General features: G+C 32.6%; 1 protein-coding gene across 1 annotated transcript in view; it reads left to right on the top strand.

Annotated features, from left to right (window-relative positions):
• The first annotated feature begins 1,345 nt into the window (after positions 1–1,345).
• The window catches only part of FHL5 (four and a half LIM domains 5), a 48,763-nt gene continuing 32,355 nt past the window's right edge, over positions 1,346–17,753 (top strand). Inside the window, 2 exon segments of the mRNA XM_074310260.1 lie at positions 1,346–1,429; positions 1,432–1,469. Coding sequence (XP_074166361.1) covers positions 1,361–1,429; positions 1,432–1,469 — 107 coding nt within the window. The 5' untranslated portion in view covers positions 1,346–1,360.

Genomic DNA, 17,753 nt, shown 5'->3' with positions numbered 1-17,753 from the left:
TATCTCCATTACATGCTTTTCTTCCTGTAAAGAATAGCACATGCTATTCCCTTTGCCTAGAATATCCTCTCTATTACCCTCCCATTCAACCAGTTAAATTTTTACCCCTCCTGTAAAGGCTATCTCAAACATTACCTTCTTAAAAGCCTTCTTTGATCTCCCCAGATCAGAAATAACTTTTCTACACTTAAATCTCACATTGTTTTTATGCACTTAAATATAATCATTATTTTTATAGATGCCATATCCACTTATCTAATTGTTAATTCAATAGCAGGCAGTGATATTCTGTCTCCTCCAATAACTAGCACAGTACTATATATAGTAGATATTTAAATACATGTTTGTTGAATTTAATTAGTGATTTTAGGAATACTCCATCTCAAAAAGATTGCATTGTCTCTGGTCTACATTTTGGATAACTGCTATTAAAAAAGATATAAGAATCAGTGAATTGCTCCAAAAAACAAACAACAAGAGTACGGAAATATAGAAGATATGATCTGGGAAATCCGAAAACTGGATAATACAAAATTAACTTCATCAATTAAACAATCCTTTACTTTATAAGCTTTATTGGAAAATTATCTTCTTATAAAAGAATCATAGTTGGTACAAGCCTCAAGTATTTTAAAAAAATTAAATAATCTTATTTTGTTGGTTTTAAAAATAAGAAACTTTTAAAAACATAAACATTACTTATGTATATTTTCATTAAGCATTTCCCTCTTGAATTTATTTCCAGTGCCAAGCAAGGTTAAAGCATATGGGAGGCACTTGAAAGGGAGGAAGATTAGCCCCATGATAAAAGCACTAGCTCTATACTCAAAGGATATATGAATAAATTCTTTCTGAATGTTTATTACCTTTATTATTTGTGTTACTTTGAGCAAATCACTTAACCTTCCTTAGGCTTCAGTTTCCTTATATGTAAAAGAAAGAGAATAAAATCAATTGGTCTCAAAAATCCCTTCTAGTTTTAGAGCTATGAATAAAATCTTGTTGACTGATTGAATTGCAATGTATCTTTATTCTCATAAGTTATTGTATCAATCTCTGCAAAGAGTATACCCTGTATTATTTCAGCATCCAGAGAACAAATTAACCCACTGGAAAGCCACAGTCAGCTGCATTATTTCATGGGAGAACTGTTTGTCAACTCCCCAGAGAATCTGGATTTGAATGTTCAACATAAGACATTCAGCTTCCAACAAAACGGGGCCAGTAAAATATATCCCTTGAGATTAATATCAAACATTCCACTCCAATTCTCTGATGCTTGTTTTAGGTTATTTTGATTGATGGTGGAATTAAAAACTCAAGTTATTTTTAAAAGAGGAAAACAGCCTTCTCTGTTAGTATGATAAATACAGATACAGAACCAAAAGTCAATATTCCAAAGGCTGCAGCATCTCAGAACAAGAAAAAAGGACCTGGGGACCATCTAATTCAACACACTTATTTTACAGGTAAGGAAAATGAGATCTGGGGATATAAAGTGATAGAGGCTACTAGATGGCATGGTAGGACTGGATCTGGGATCAGGAAGAAGTGAATTTGAATCTTGCTATGGATGCTTATTATCTGCTCCAGCTGGGTTTTAAGTCTCTCAGTATGTATACTGGTATCTTTCCTTATCTGTAAAATGGAAATGTAAACATCAGTTGTTGTGAAGATCAAATGTGATTATATATACAAAGTGTTTTACAAATCTTAAAGGGTTATATAAATGTTAGCTATTATTATTATTAATACCCAAGGTCATAGAACTAGTTATCAAAAGAACTTGAGTTAATATTCTTGTTTTCTGACCTCTAGTCTCTTTCTCTTTCTGATAGAACCAAATGATTATGGCTTAGAACCTAATTTATCTATGTATGGATACACTCATAATCACATTTGACCCTCACAACAATTCTGTGAAGGTAGGTAGAGTGCTATTCATGTCCTCACTTTACTGAAAAAAAAGCTCAATAATTTACTCAGAATTAACTAGGACTAGTAGTATTAATATCATTTTACAGTTGGGGAAACAGATCTAAAAAAGCTAAGTTATTTGTTCAGGGTTAGACAAAATAGTGTCAGACATTGGACTAGAATGCAAATTTTACTACTAATCTAGTGCTTTTAGCACTACACTTGCTTATTCTTGTCCTATTTTTTTTTCCCCATTTATAAGTGTGTAGGTTTAAAATGTTTCTCTTTGTGCAAAAGAAATCTTTGAAAGAATATGAAAACAATTTAAGGTCCTCCATAGATTTGAGAGAAGCAAACCACGGGAATTCTGTTGGATATGCATCCCAACTAACTGAATTCTCTTCAGTTTCACCAAATTTTCTTAAACTTTTTTTTTTCAAATTTCAAAGATCAAATCTTTATTTTGGATTTATAACGTTTCTAACATTGAGAGAGGGGAAGGAGGAAAAGGTAAAAGAGGAGAGAGAAAGCAAGAGGGGAGAGAGAATAAGGGGGAAGAAAGGGAGAAAAAGGAAGAAGGAAGAGAGAGAAACAAGGACAGTCAGAGACAGAAAAGAGAGAGAAAGATCTCTGAGAGAGAGAGATCTCTGAGAGAGAGACAGAGACAGGTCAAGGGGAACAGGAGAAGGAACAAACTTTCAGGGAAAGTGATACTGTATAAGGGATAGAGAAATGATCTCAGAATGTGGAAAACCTAGGTTCAAGCCCTACCTTTGAAAAACATAGTGGGTGTATGACCCTGAGAAAGAAAGTTATTTAAATTCCCCAAGGCAACTTTCTAAGACTTATTGCCAATCTTCTTTGGTAGAATGAGTTTCCTAATAGGGAATTCCCTATACCAGTGAATTCACAAGTCCAGACAAATGTAATATAAATGTAAGCCCACATATATGCACACAAGCATGTGACACATGTTATATACTGTATATTTTATGCATGCCTACATGGGCACATATATAGGGATGTGTGTGTGTGTGCGCCAAGTATATATGTGTGTGTGTGTGTATATATATATATATATATATATATATATGCATATGTATGTATATTTATGCTACTTGGTGACACAGTGGATGGAATATTGGGTCTAGAAGCAGGAAGAATCATCTTTCTGAATTCAAATCTGGCCTTAGATGTGTACTAACTGTGTGATCCTGAGTAAATCACTTAATCCCATTTATCTCAATTTCCTCATCTTTATGTAAAATGAGGTGGCAAATCAGTATAAAAATAAAGCCCAAATGGGGTCACAGAGACTCAGACCAGAGAAAAAAGCGAACAATAATGCATACACACACACACAAATACACTTAATAATTATACATATTATGTATATATGTGTATTTACATGGATTGTTGGACTTTATTTGGCTTTGAGACCCTTCTGCCATTTGACTCTTTCTAATCTTATCTTCTCACTGCACAGCAAGATGACTTGCTAGTTATTTCCTGAATCTGTTACATGGTTTCTCATCTCTATGACTTAGCTTACATTGTTTCCTCTGGCTAGAGTACTATATTCCTATAAGACAAGCTCTGCTTCTCAATTTATACCATCTTTTAAGAATTAGATAAATTCTTCCCACATCCTGCAGAGGAAAGATGCTTAACCTTTTTTGTGTGTTACATAGTCCTTATCACAGTCTAATGAAGCTCTCATCTGAGTAGTGTTTTTAAATAATTGAATTAAATAGCTAAAAAGTGTCAGTTAGGTATTAGTGAAAATAAAGATATATTTATTTCCCATTCTAACTCACAAAACTCTTGAAATCCATTCAGGGACTCCAAGAGGTCTTTGGTCCCCAGGCTAGGAACCCTTGCACTAAAGTAACTCTTGTTTTACTAGGCTCTTCCACAGAAACCATTTTATCTTTAAGATATAAATGGAATATTATAGAACGAATGATTTGGTTGGAGAGTTTTAGCTATTATTTCAGAGAGACTTGTCATGCCAGTGAGACAATTGAAAATACTTGTCATATTTGTGAGAAAGTGAAAAAGAAAGAGTAAGTAAATATTCTTTAAATTTATGAAAAAGCCTTATAAAGAAAATTATATGAAAAAGAGACTAGTGAAAACATTGTTTTCCTCTCAAGGATGGAGAGAAGTTAGGGAAGATAGAAAGATGATGGAGAAATTTTTCTGGTGAAGCTGTTTTGAATGTATGAATAAACAAAAGAATGAAAAATAACATTTAATAAACACTTAACTATGTTCCAAAAACCATAGATAGTTTCTGCTCTCTAGGAGCTCATACCAGTGAGGTGGGAGGGGACGGGAGAGAGACAAGATTAAAAAGGAATTTCAGCTGCCGGGCATATAGAAAGGCTCTGAAAACTCAAGGATTCAGCAACAAAACTGATAGAAAAACCAGATGATAATGCCCAGTAGATGATGGGCTTTTTGAGCACATTAGATTGCAATGGCAGGTGAGATAAGACCTTTTGGCTCTTCATCTTGTTCCACTGATATGAGCAGTAAAACACTTTTAGAGAAGAGATGGAGGGAAAGGAAAGGTAGAGGTGCTCCTAGTTGTTCTTTGTTGTTCTTTCTCAAAGAGGACCATGACATCAGAAAAATGATACCATAATCTGCAAGTGAATTGGATTTAAGTGAAGGGTGCAAAATTAACCTGCCTCACTTCCCCCTCCAAAGCCATCAGGATGGTTCAATGACCAGGTTTTCATTTTTACCTTTAAAAAAGATTCTTGAGGAAAGACACCAAGTAAATTTTTTGTTGTTGTTACTGTTGTTTTGTTTTGAGGAAGTAATTGGGATTAAGGGATTTGCCCAGGGTCATACAACTAGTGAGTGCTAAAGTACAAATTTGACCTCAGGTATTCCAGACTTCAGGAATGGTGCTCTATTGATTGAATCACCTAGTTGCCCCATATCTTGAGAGAAATTGAATGGTTTGGGATTATATTTTTATAAGTAAAGTTAGCTATATTTATTTTAATGGTTTGAGTTTATTCTGGCTATGACAGTTCTCACAGTTAAATCATTGCAGATAATGATTTGCCTTTGTGTTATCATTGGTTAACGTTGTTAATAAACTGTACAGCTAGTATTTTTGATGTTTATTTAAAACTTAGATTTTTAGGGGTTTAAAACACATAAAGATAAATGAGCAAATTACAAGAATAATTTTCTTCAGTGTATTAACTAAATATCATTTAATAAACATGGTAGTTTAGTTGATTGAATAATGGGAAAGATGTTGAAAATCAGTAGTTACTGTCAATGCTGTAAAATCACCCATGCATATATCTGGTAAATAAAAACTATTAAAAAAAGAAAAGAAAAGAAAATCAGCAGTTAGAGGCAGCTAGATGATGCAGTGGATAGATTATGGGGCTTCAAGTTAGGAGAACAACCTGAGTTGAAATTCAGCTTCAGACACAACATGTCCTAGCTGTGTGACCCTGAGCAAATCAATTTATCTCATTGCCTTGCAAAAGGGAAAAAAAAAAAAAAAAACAGAAATTAGCAAGATACTAATCCTTTTGAGATAAAAAGATAAAATGAATAAAATAAAATCACTCAGCTATTGTGGCAGAAAGCCATAATAAAGGATAGGAAAATATGTTTCTACTATAAAGATAGTTCATTAAAAAATACTTGCCAAATAGAGTAGAATTGAAACTTCACAAAAACACATTAAGTATGTTCTATATAGATTGTGATGATGTGGATGGAAAAGAATAACAACATGTTATTATATATGTAATTTTAGTTATTTAATTCACTTATTTAAAAACTACTCAGATGAGAGCTTCATTAGACTGTCTTAAGAACTATGTAACACCAAAAAAGTTAAACATCTTTCCTCTACAGGATGTCAGAAGAATTGAAAGATATAAATTGTGACAGAAGAGCTTGCTTTATAGGAATATATATAATATATAATAATATTTATAAATATAATTGCTAGCACTTAAATAATCCCTATTTTACTGTTCTCTTTACAATTTTTACAATTTACAATCTTTACAAATTTTACAATTATTATCTCATTTGATTCTCACAAAAACTCTGGGAAGTAAGTGCCATTATTATCCATATTTTACACACCAGGAACCTGAGACTGGCAAAGAGTGAATTGCTTTTCCAGGGCCACCCACTTAATAAATGTCAGAGGTTCTCTTTGAACTCAGTTCTTCCTGATGCCAATCCTTATCCATTGTGCAATCAGCTAGAAAGCTGACTTCAAAATCAATAATAATAACTTACCTTTACATAGCACTTACTATGTGCCAAGCATTGCACTAAAGACATTGCAATTATTATCTCACAACAATTCCTGAAAGGTAGGTCTCTATTTTACACAAAAGTGAGAACAGAGTTAAATGATTTGCTCAGGGTTACGCCACTAATTGATATCTGATGCTGGATTTGAACTCAGGTCTTCCTGACTTTAAGGTCACTGCACCATCAGTTAAGGAACTGACTTCCAGAGTTAAGAACAACTATATCAAAGTTCTATTTTTGACTCATTCTGATTGTGTAACTCTTGACAAATCTAAACTGTTGAACTAGAAAATTCTCTTAAGACAATATACTTCAGAACATTTACCAATCTGCATTTATTAGGAATTTCTGAACTCTCTACCAATGAAATCACACCTCTGAACTGAAAATAAAATATTCAGGTCCAGGTTCCCTTTTTTTCTCCTAAACTCACATTAAAGTAATAGAACTTTTCCTGCCCATTCTCTGGGCATTCCTTTCTAAAATGCCTCATATTTATTATATTCACTCCTGCTTAGAGTATAATCCAGGGGTTTTCAAACTATAGCCGGCAGGCCAGATGCTGCCCGCCCACGAAGGACGTTTATGCGGCCCACTAGGTTATGGCAAATTGGCTGAGGGGCGGAGACAGAGTGTGAGTTTTTGTTTTTACTATAGTCCGGCCCTCCAACAGTCTGAGGGACAGCAAATTGACCCCCTATTTAAAAAGTTTGAGAACCACTACGAAGTATAGTGATTGTTTTTAAAAATAAAACAAGTATTTCCATAACATAGTAGGAGGAAAAAAATAATTATATGTGCAAATCTATTATGTACAACTTGCTATGCCTTTTAAATATATAATAAAAGTTATCATGTAACTTTCTTTTTCCCTTTTTTCTCCCTTCTCTCCCCCCACAATTGATGATGGCCTACCATTAGACATAAATATATGTATATACACACACATGTAAAACTATTCTATACTTACTTCTATTTACCACTTCTTTCTCTGGGTAGTGTCTTCTTTCATATGTTCTTTATTATTAATTTAGGTGTTTATAATAATCAAAATGATTTGGTCATTCAAAGTAGTTCTTAATATCTTTAGCACTTAAAATAGTGCTTGACACTAAGAGCTAAATCAATGCTTGTTCCATTTTAAAGATATTCTTCATAATCTGGCCCCATTTTATCCTTATCATATATCATACCCCATAAGGTTTCTATATTCTAACCAAACTAGATTATTCACTATTTTTTAAATATGTCCCATGCTTCCTTATAGCTGGAATGATTGTCTGCCTCAATCTTTCCATGCTAAAATCCTTCCTAGCTTTTAAGGGACAATTACTATATTATCTTCTCTATGAAGTCTTCTTAGAGCTTTCTTCATCTGGCAAGTAGACTTATCTATCACCTAAACTCATAAGGATACTGTTTATATTCTATCTGAAGTTGCCTCAGACAACTCTGTTAGCTTGTGTAGTTGTTTTGTTGGGTTTTGCATTTTTCTGTTAATTTTTTTTTATTTTAAAATTACATACAAATGCTAAAGAAAACAATTGCCATCCATACAACAGAACTTAAGAAAGGATTCAATATAAAACAATGAATCTCCATGTCAAAAAAGCCTATATGATAAATACTGCACATTATTTTCAAAACTGCCCAACTTCTCTTTGCTTTCTTTTTGGTTTTCTTTTGTTCTCTGCTGTGCACTTTTTACTTTATTTTTTCCCTTCTTCCTCCCTCTACCAGCCTAAAGAGGGCTACAATTAAGTGTGGATACATACATATATACACACATATATATGCATACACATACATAATATTTAAACACACACACAGACATATATATTCATATAAATATAGATAGATAAATAGATAGATGTGGAAAATATTAGCAGTACTCATAATTGTCATCATTATTTGGGTAGTTTAAAAGAAATATGTGGGGCCGACTGACCGTGATGAGATGGTAAAAGTTAAATGCAAAACCATTTTTCCTGGAGATTTATATCAAATAATAAGTTCTTTTCCCAAAAGTTTGGATCTTGGGTTGTCAAACAGTAGATCACTATGCCCATTTACTACTCTTTCTTGTATACCCAATGTAACTCACTGATCCAACACTATTTCTTTGCCAGTATCATATTGTTTCAATGATATTCATTTTATAATACAGTTTGAGACTCAGTTACTTCTACTCTACCTTTGGTCTTATTTTTTTCATTAGTTCTCTTGATATTCTTGACCTTTTGTTCTTTCAGATGAATTATGTTTTTTTTTTTTTTTCTAGTTCTATAAAATGATTTTTGGGTAATGACACTGAATAAGTAAATTAAGGGAAAATTGGCATTTTTATTATGCTGTCTCAGTCTCAGTTCCATAAGCAATAAATGTTTAAATCTGTTTTTATATATATATAACATGCTTTGTAATCATGTTCATATAGTTACTGGGTTTATCTTGACAGATAGACTCCCAAGTATTTTATATTGTCAGCAGTCATTTTAAGTGGAATTTCTCTTTCTATCTTTTGCTGCTGGATTTTGTTAGTAATATATAGAAATGTTGTCCATTTATATGGTTTACTTTACATCTTACAACTTTGCTGATATTTGCAATAGTTTTTTAGTTAATTCTTTAGGATTCTTTAGGTTTACTGTCATATTATCTGTGAAGAGTGATTGCCTATTACAATCCCTTCATTTTTTCTTCTTTTAATATGATGGTATTTTCAGTACTATGCTGAATAATAATGATGATAATGGGCCTACTTGCTTCACCTCAAATCTTATTGGGAAGGCTTCTAGCTTAACTTCATTATAGATAATGCTTTCACATAGTTTTAGATAAATACTACTTATATTAAGAAATGGTTTTTTTTTTTTTTGGGGGGGGGGCAGCACAGCGACCCAGGATGGTATGACATCTGCATGCATTAGAATCTATTGGGAGGCAAAATACAGCAGTATTAGCTACTCTATCCTAGTTACAAACCAGTGCATCGGCAGATTAGCAATGAGACATCCAATGCAAATACTATAAGCAAACAGTGAGCCTCTGAATTCCAGAATAATGGTGGATCCAGCACAAGTATAAAGTCAGCAGCACTGACCCACAGCGGTTACTGTTGCTTATACAGGAAGTTTGGGACAATCTCCCCTTTGCCCTAAGAGCTGACCTCAACCTTTAAATAAGAGCAAAAAAGCAAAAAGAACTCTGATCATAGATAGCTTTTATGGAGAAAGAGAAGAACAGATCTCATACCCTAAGGATCTTAAAGGCAAATCATCTCCAAATGAATCCCCAAAGAGTGATACATGTTGGTTCTTATCTCACAAGGCTCTTTCGGAAGAATTCAAAAAAGTCTTAAAAGAAAATTAAAAGAAAAACAAGGAAAGGAAATAGAACTTTTCAAGAGAGTTTGGAAAAGAAATATGGAAATTATCTGAAGAAAACTCTTTAAAATATATTTAGTGAAATGGAAAAAATCATATAGCTCCTTACAAAATAGATTTGATGAAATGAAAAAAGCAAATAACTCCTTACAAAATAGATTTGATGAGATGGAAAAAGAAAACAACTCCTAGAAAAACAGATTTTGTGAAATGGGAAAAAAAAAATCTAATGAACAAAACAATGCACTTAAAAGTACAATTGGCCAAATGAAAAAGGAGATAAAAAAGCTAATTGAAGAAAATAATTCACTAAAAATTAGAATTGAACAAGTGGAAGTGAATGACTCAATGAGACTTCAAAAATCAAACAAAACTAAAAAAAAAAAAAAAAAAATAGAAGAAAATGTAAAAGACTTCATTGAAAAAACATACCTTACCTGGAAAATAGATCTAGGAAAGACAATTTAAGAATTATTGGACTTCCTGAAAACTATAATGAAAAAAGTCTAGACAACATCTTTCAGGAAATCATCAAGGAAAACTGTGCTGATATTCTAAAACCAAATCATTACCTGAAAGAGACCCCCAAAATAAAAACTCCAAAGAACATCATAGCTAAGTTTCAGAATTATCAGATGGAAAAAAATATTTTGAGCAGCCAGAAAGAAACAATTCAAATACTAAGGAACCACAATCAGAATTATCTTTCACTCAATGAAACAGGTGAATTTCATTCATTTCTGATGAAAAGACCAGAGCTGAAGAGAAAATTTGATCTTCAAATACAGAACTCAAGGGAGGCATAAAAATGTAAAGAGGAAAGAAAAAATGTTTCTTTTAAAAGTTAAAAAGCTTATATTCCTATATGTGAAAATAACATCTTTAATTCTTGAGATCTGTATCTCTGTTATGGGTATACTTAGAGTTTTGCAGGTATAATCTTATTTTATTGTAATGATATAAAAAGAAACTAGAGGAAGAAAGGGGATTTTACTGGAAAAGAAGGAAAATTGAGTTAAAATGGGGTAAATTACATCTCATAGAGAGGGATAAAAAGACCTGTTATAATTGAGGGAAAGAAGGGGAAGGGGGGATGAATTGTGTGAAACCTTACTCTCATCAGATTTGACTCAAAAGGAGAATATCAAATATATTTAGCTTCACAGAGAAACTTGTCTCACCCTATAGGGAAGTAGGAGGGGAAAGGAGAAGGGAAAGGAGGAGACTAATAGAAGGGAGAACAGAAATAGAAGGGGGAAAGATATAAGAAATGGGGAAAGGCTGTAAAAGGGGAAAGCTATTTAAGGGAGATATAGTAGTCAGAAGCAAAATACTAGGATAGAGGGAAAAGGGGAAAGGAAAAAAAAGTATGACTTGGGGAAAACAAGATGGCAAAAAATACAGACTTAATAATTTTAACTGTGAATGAGATGAATTCTCCCATAAAAAGGAAGCAAATAACAGACTGGATTAAAAGCCAGAATCCTACAATTGTTATTTTCAAGAAATACATTTAAAGCAGAGTGATACCTTCAGAGTAAAGGTAAAAGGCTGGAGCAGATCTATTATGCTTCAGGTGAAGTAGAAAAAGTAGGGGTAAAGATCTCAGATCAAGAAAAATCAAAAATAGAGCTAATTAAGACAAAAAAAAGGAAACTACATCTTGCTAAAGGGGTACCATAGATAATGAAGTAATAACAATACTAAACATATATGCATCAAATGGTATAACATCCAAATTCTTAGAGAAGTTAAGAGAACTGTAAGAAGAAACAGAGAGCAAAACTATAATAGTGGGAGATCTCAACCTTGCTCTCTCAGAACTAGATAAATATAACCACAAAATAAATAAGAAATTAAGAAGGTAAATAGAATTCCAGAAAAGTTAGGTATGATAAACTTTTGGAGAAAATTGAATAGAGACAGAAAGGAATATGCTTTTTTTCTTGGCAGTATATGGAACCTATGCAAAACATGATCATGTATTAGGGCATAAGATCTCAAAATCTCAAAATCAAATGCAGAACATCAGAAATAGTAAATGAATTTACATGTGAATTCTACCAAACATTTAAAGAATGATTAATTCCAATATTATACAAACTATTTGAAAAAATAGAGAAAGAAGGAGTCCTACCAAATTCCTTATAGTGCTGATACCTAAACCATTAGGGTCAGAACAGAGAAAGAAAATTATAGATCAATTTCCCTAATGAATATTGATGCCAAAATCATTAATAAAAATATTAACAAAGAGATTATATAGCAAGTTATCCTCAGGATAATACACTATGACTAAGTAGGATTTATACTAGGAATGCAGAGCTGGTTCAAGATTAGGAAAACTATTAGAATAATTGACTTTATCAATGATTAAACTACCAAAAATCATGTTATTATCTCAATAGATGCAGAAGAAAGCATTTGATAAAATTCAACACCCATTCCTATTAAAAAGACTAATATGAATAAATGTAGTTTTCCTTAAAATGAACAGTAGCATTCATTTAGAACTGTCAACAAGCATCATATGTAAAGGGGATAAACAAACTAGAACATTCTCAATAAGATCAGAGGTAAAACAAGGTTGCCCACTGTCACTACTATTCAATATTGTATTAGAAATGTTAGCTTTTTCAATAAGAGAAGAAAAAGAGATTATAGGAATGAGAGTAAGTAATGAGGAAACCAAATTATCACTCTTTGCAGTTGCAGTATGATGGTATACTTAGAGAACCCTAGGGAATCAAATAAAAAATTACTAGAAACAATTCACAGCTTTTCGCAAAGTTGCAGGATACAAAATAAATCCACATAATCAGCATTTTTATATGTTACTAACACAGTCTAGCAGCAAAAGATGCAAAGAAAAATTCTATTTAAAATAATTATAGATAATAAAAAATATTTGGGAGTATACCTGCCAAGAAAAAGTCAGGAACTATATGAACACAATTACAAAACACTTTCCACACAAATAAAGTCAGATCTATTCAATTGGAAAAATATCAAGTGTTCATGGGTAAGCCAAGCTAATATAATAAAAATGACAATACTATCTAAATCAATCCTCTTATTCAGTGCCATGCCAATCAAACTCCCAAGAAATCATTTTACAGAGCTAGAAATAATAATAGCACAGTTCATCTGGAAGAATAAAAGGTCAAGAATTTCAAAGGAATTAATGAAAAAATGCAAATGAAGGTGGCCTATTTGTACTAGATCTAAAACTATATTATAAAGCAGCAGTCATCAAAACCATTTGATGTACTGACTAAGAAATAGAATTGTTGATCAGTGGAATAGGTTAGGTTCACAGGACAAAATAGTCAATGACTATGGTAATCTACTGTTTGGCAAACCTAAAGATCCAGTTTTTGGAATAAGAAGTCACTATTTGACAAAAATTACTGGGAAAAATTAGAAATTAGTATGGCAGAAACTAGGCATTGACCCAAACCTAACACCCTATCCCAAGATAAGATTGAAATGGTATAGATTAATTAAATTTTTCCTTTTTGATCTGATTTTTCTCATGTGGCATGATATTTTTGGAAATATGTATAGAATAATTGTACATGATTAACATATATTGAATTACTTGCTATTTAGAGAAGGGGTGGAGGGAAGGAAAAGAAAAAAAAATTGGAACACAAGGTTTTGCAAAGGTGAATATTGAAGATTATTCATGCATATATTTTGAAAATAAAAAGCTTTATGCTTTTTAAAGAAATGATCCCTTTATTCCTATGCTTCTGGTGGTTTTTTTTTTTTTTTTTTTTTAATTAGGGATAAGTATTATATTTTGAGAAAGGTTTCCTTGGTCTTTATTCTTGGTCTTTAGGGGTAGAAATGAAAAGGATGGACGCAGGATCTCCACAACCTTCCTTCTCCTCATCTACGCCAAAGTGACCGTGGCTTATCTTACTCCACCCCCTAATCCCTCCTACAATTATCTGTATTCACCAAAAGATTGAGCCAGCACAGAATAGTGGGAAGGGCCATATTCCAAGCATATGCTAATAGAGTATTGTCCAATCGGTAATTAGCCTTACACGCTTGGTTGTCTGATTCCAGTGCATCAACTAGAGTTTCAGCCCTTTACAATGGAGTAAGGTATTTATGCCCTTGGTCAATTTTCATGAAGGTGTCATATACAACTAAGTAAAAATTATGCTCCATTCTAAAGTTATTCCATTTTCTCCAGATATTTATTATATCTAAATTTTTTCTCTTTTCTCTTCTTTCTTGTTTATTTTATGCTTAGATTTATCTAGTTCTGAGAGGGTTCCCTTCTATTGTGGGTCCACACTATTATAGTTTTATTGTCTCTTTCCTATTTTAACTCATTTAAATTTTCCTTTAAGAATTTGGGTACTATGCATTTGGGTACATATATATATGATACCAATATTATTTCAAAATGTACCTTCCTTCCTTATCTTTTTTAATTAAGTCAATCTTTTGCTTCTGCTTTGTCTGAGATCATGATTTCTACACATGCTTTTTTTTTTTTTTTTAACCTCAGCTGAAGTATATAATAGATCCTGCTCTAGTACCTTATTTTAACTCTGTGTTTGTGTCTCTGTTTCAAGTGTTTTTCTTATAAACAACATATTTTTAGATTCTGGTTTTTAATCTGTTCTGCAATCCACTTCTGTTTTGTTAGTGAGTTCAGCCCATTCATGTTTATGATTTGTCATTGTTGAGTCATGTTCTTTTGTGTCCAACTCTTTGTGACCATTTTTGGGTCTTCTTGGCAAAATACCGGTTTGTCATTTCATTCTCTAACTCATTTTACAGATGAGCAAACTGAGGCCAAAAGGATTAAGTGACTTAGTCACATAGAGTTTCTAACTTCTGATCACTGCCTCCCTTAATTTGTCCTCTGTTTCATCAGCTCCCCTTTCTTAAATCTCTTTCCTATTCTCCTTTCTTGTAGAGTAAGGTAGATTGCAATTGTGTAAATTATTCCTTCATTGAGCCAATTCCAATGAGAGTAAAGTTCAAGTATTACCTACCATGACCTTTTTCCCCTCCACTATAAAAAGTCTTCCTTTAATGCCATTTTTATGTGAGATAATTTCCTCTGATCCTTTCCACCCTTTTCCTTCTCCAAGTGAATCCCTCTTTCTGTTGAGGATTTGCAGGCTTTTGATGAGACAAGGCACGGGTGAAGTAAAAGAATTTACTAAATTAAAAGTAAAATTAGAAGTAAAAGTTTATTATAAATCATCAAGAGATGTCAGTGGAGCAGAACTCTTGGATGGAATTAGAGTTCTGTCGTTTCTGCCCACCTGCCCATTCTTCCCACCCTCATATATATGATTTAAGACAATACAGAGCTATTGGGTTTGAATAGGCTTTAGTAAGGCTATAGAAAGTTTGATTAGTGATAGTTCAAATTATATAGAGCTTAAGTGGTGGTACTTAACATTAATTCAGTTCTATTGAAAATTAAAGTTTGATTAGTGATAGTTCAAATTATATAGAGCTTAAGTGGTGGTACTTAACATTAATTCAGTTCTATTGAAAGTTAAGTAGACTTTTTTAGGATCTCCAGCCTCAGTTTCCCTCATCATTTCTACCCTTTAATTTTATTTATTTTTTAAGTCAACCCATCCTAGCCAACTCTCACTCATGTGCCCTCTGTGTTTGTATACTTTTTCTAATTGCCCTAATGTAAAGTTCTTATTACAATTAGCATCTTCCCATGTATGAATGTAAATAGTTTAATCTTAGTGAATATTTTGTGATTTTTCTTTCATGCTTACCTTTTTGTGCTTCTCTTGAATCTTGTATTTTTTAAAAGTCTAATTTTCTATTCAGCTCAGGTCTTTTTTATCAAATAATGTTTCACCACAATCTTGAGAGTAGACACTATAAATCCTATTTACAGATGAGGGAACTGAGGCTCAGAGAGAGGTATAAAATGAGAACTTCTAGTTTGGAGGAAGGGAGGGATAAAGATAGTTTCAGAAAGAAGGTGGAATTTGGATGAGGATTTACCAAAATACAGAATTGGAAATGGCCTCAGAAGTTATTCAGCCTACATAGCAGAAAAAAAGAAAAGAATACTTCTACAATATGAAAGTCTATATTCATATCCAGACTTTGCTTAAAGAGATCCAAAGAGGGAGAATTCACTTATCCCCTGAGGCAGCCTATTCCATTTTAGGGATACCTATAATTGCTTGAAAGATTTTTTGATATATTCAGCCTAAAACTGTCAATGCCTCCATATATTAAAGGTTACTATGTCTATCCATAACTCCTAATTCTGTTTTCTGATGCCAAATGGAATAAATTTAATATCAGAAGAAAGACTTTTACTAGGAAGAGATGAAGGTGAGAATTCTCAGAAAAGGGAAAATAGCATTAAGAAAAGATTCAGGGGAAAGAAGGCATGGGGATATATTCAAGGAAGAATTTACTCTGGGGGGGGAATTAGTGGGACAATTGTACATTGTAAACCAAATGTAAAGTATATTGAAACCAAAACAATGAAGGACCTCAAAGTTTCACAGCATCTAGATTTAATTCAATAAGTGAACCTTAGAAAGTATCTGAGCAGAAAAGTAACATGACAAGAGATTAATGTTATAATATAGTACACAAAATGGATAAGACCATGGGTGAAAGAAGAGGAGAGAGACTGGAAGTAGTGAGACAAGTTAGGAAGCTATTGCCATAAGTCACATCAGGGGCACTGAGGATACAAATTGGGAAGGAAATGTGGATACAGATTTCAGAAAGGATGATAATACTGATAATTTTAAAAATTCTAAATATACAAGTTATGTGAAAGCTATCAGTATAACTTTGGAAAAGTGAATTAGCCACTCTGAGCCTAACTTCTAAAGTCCCCTTTAATTCTTTAGATTTGATTTATTAACAATTAGCAATGAAATAGTAAGTGGCATTTTGGGGGTGAGTGGTATAGAAAGGGGAAGGAGAGGAACCTTGATGACATGTATTTTTAAACATTTCAAGAGAACAAAATATTTTCCTCCTGTATAACCTTTTCCTCCTCTATAACCTTTTGAGAGGGCTTCTATTAATTGGAAAAATGACATTTCTGTTACAATAATCAAATATGGAATTCAGTGATCCTTGTAAAGAGTTTTGGATATATGTCACTGGGAACTTTCTGGTCTAAATTTCTTTTTATCCTTCTGACCTCAGAGAAGTATTGACAAAAATCTATAGCTTGAAACTCCTAGTAGTAAAGGATAATACAATAATACCTTTATTAATAAAGAACATGTTAGAAACTCTTTTTTTTTTTTTTTTACCAGAGGTAAAAATAAGAGGCGGCTAGGGAATAGACTATATAAAGAGATAAAGAGAGTCAAAGGGATGGAATTATAGTGTGAAAATTTAAAACTAAAAAAATAAAACATTCAGCATTGAATGGTAAGAATTTTTAAATTAAAAAAAATCATCATTATACCCACATGACTTTAAGCTCTTGAAGTCTGAAGATTCTACCAAGTTGGAAAGAGCTTAAGTATATGACTAATGACAGCTTGCATGTCTGTCAATCCATGGACTAGCCCAGGTTGAATTTGAAGAAGTTCAATATCAGGTTAACCATAGAGTGATGACTTTTTTGACCTAAAACCTATTGTAAACCATCTACTTAAAGTGGAGAGGTAATGCAATGTCAAAGGAAGTGAAAATAAAGTATGCTTCCTTAAAATTTTGAACTATATCATGTACTAAGATAACCCAACATTCATAGACTTTAGAAATGGTTCCCACTTATGATTATTAAGTGCTTGCTCTAGGTAAAACGACACCAATATTTGCCCTCTCTACCTGCTATTAACTTAGTGTTTCTCTATAATGAGTTCTAAGAATAAAAAAAAAAATTGTATTTTGATAATTCCTTGAAAATAAACAGTCGATAATGTTCCTCAATAATCAACCCCCTATCCCTGATCTAACTTTATAATTAAAAGAGAGAAACCTCTTTTCCCATATATGAGTAATCTCTTCCTCTCCCTTCCCTCTGATTCTATCTTTCCTCCTCCTCTCTCCCTTTAATTTTCCCTAATTTCTTAGGCTTAGACAAACATCATTGTTACTGGCTAAATAATTAATTAACATTGTAAAAATAGCACAAACACATAATTT

This window comes from Sminthopsis crassicaudata, chromosome 4, assembly GCF_048593235.1.
Source record: "Sminthopsis crassicaudata isolate SCR6 chromosome 4, ASM4859323v1, whole genome shotgun sequence".
In the NCBI taxonomy this organism is placed as follows: domain Eukaryota; kingdom Metazoa; phylum Chordata; class Mammalia; order Dasyuromorphia; family Dasyuridae; genus Sminthopsis; species Sminthopsis crassicaudata.
Note: the sequence above shows the minus strand (reverse complement) of the source record. Positions and strands in the feature narration are given on the sequence as shown.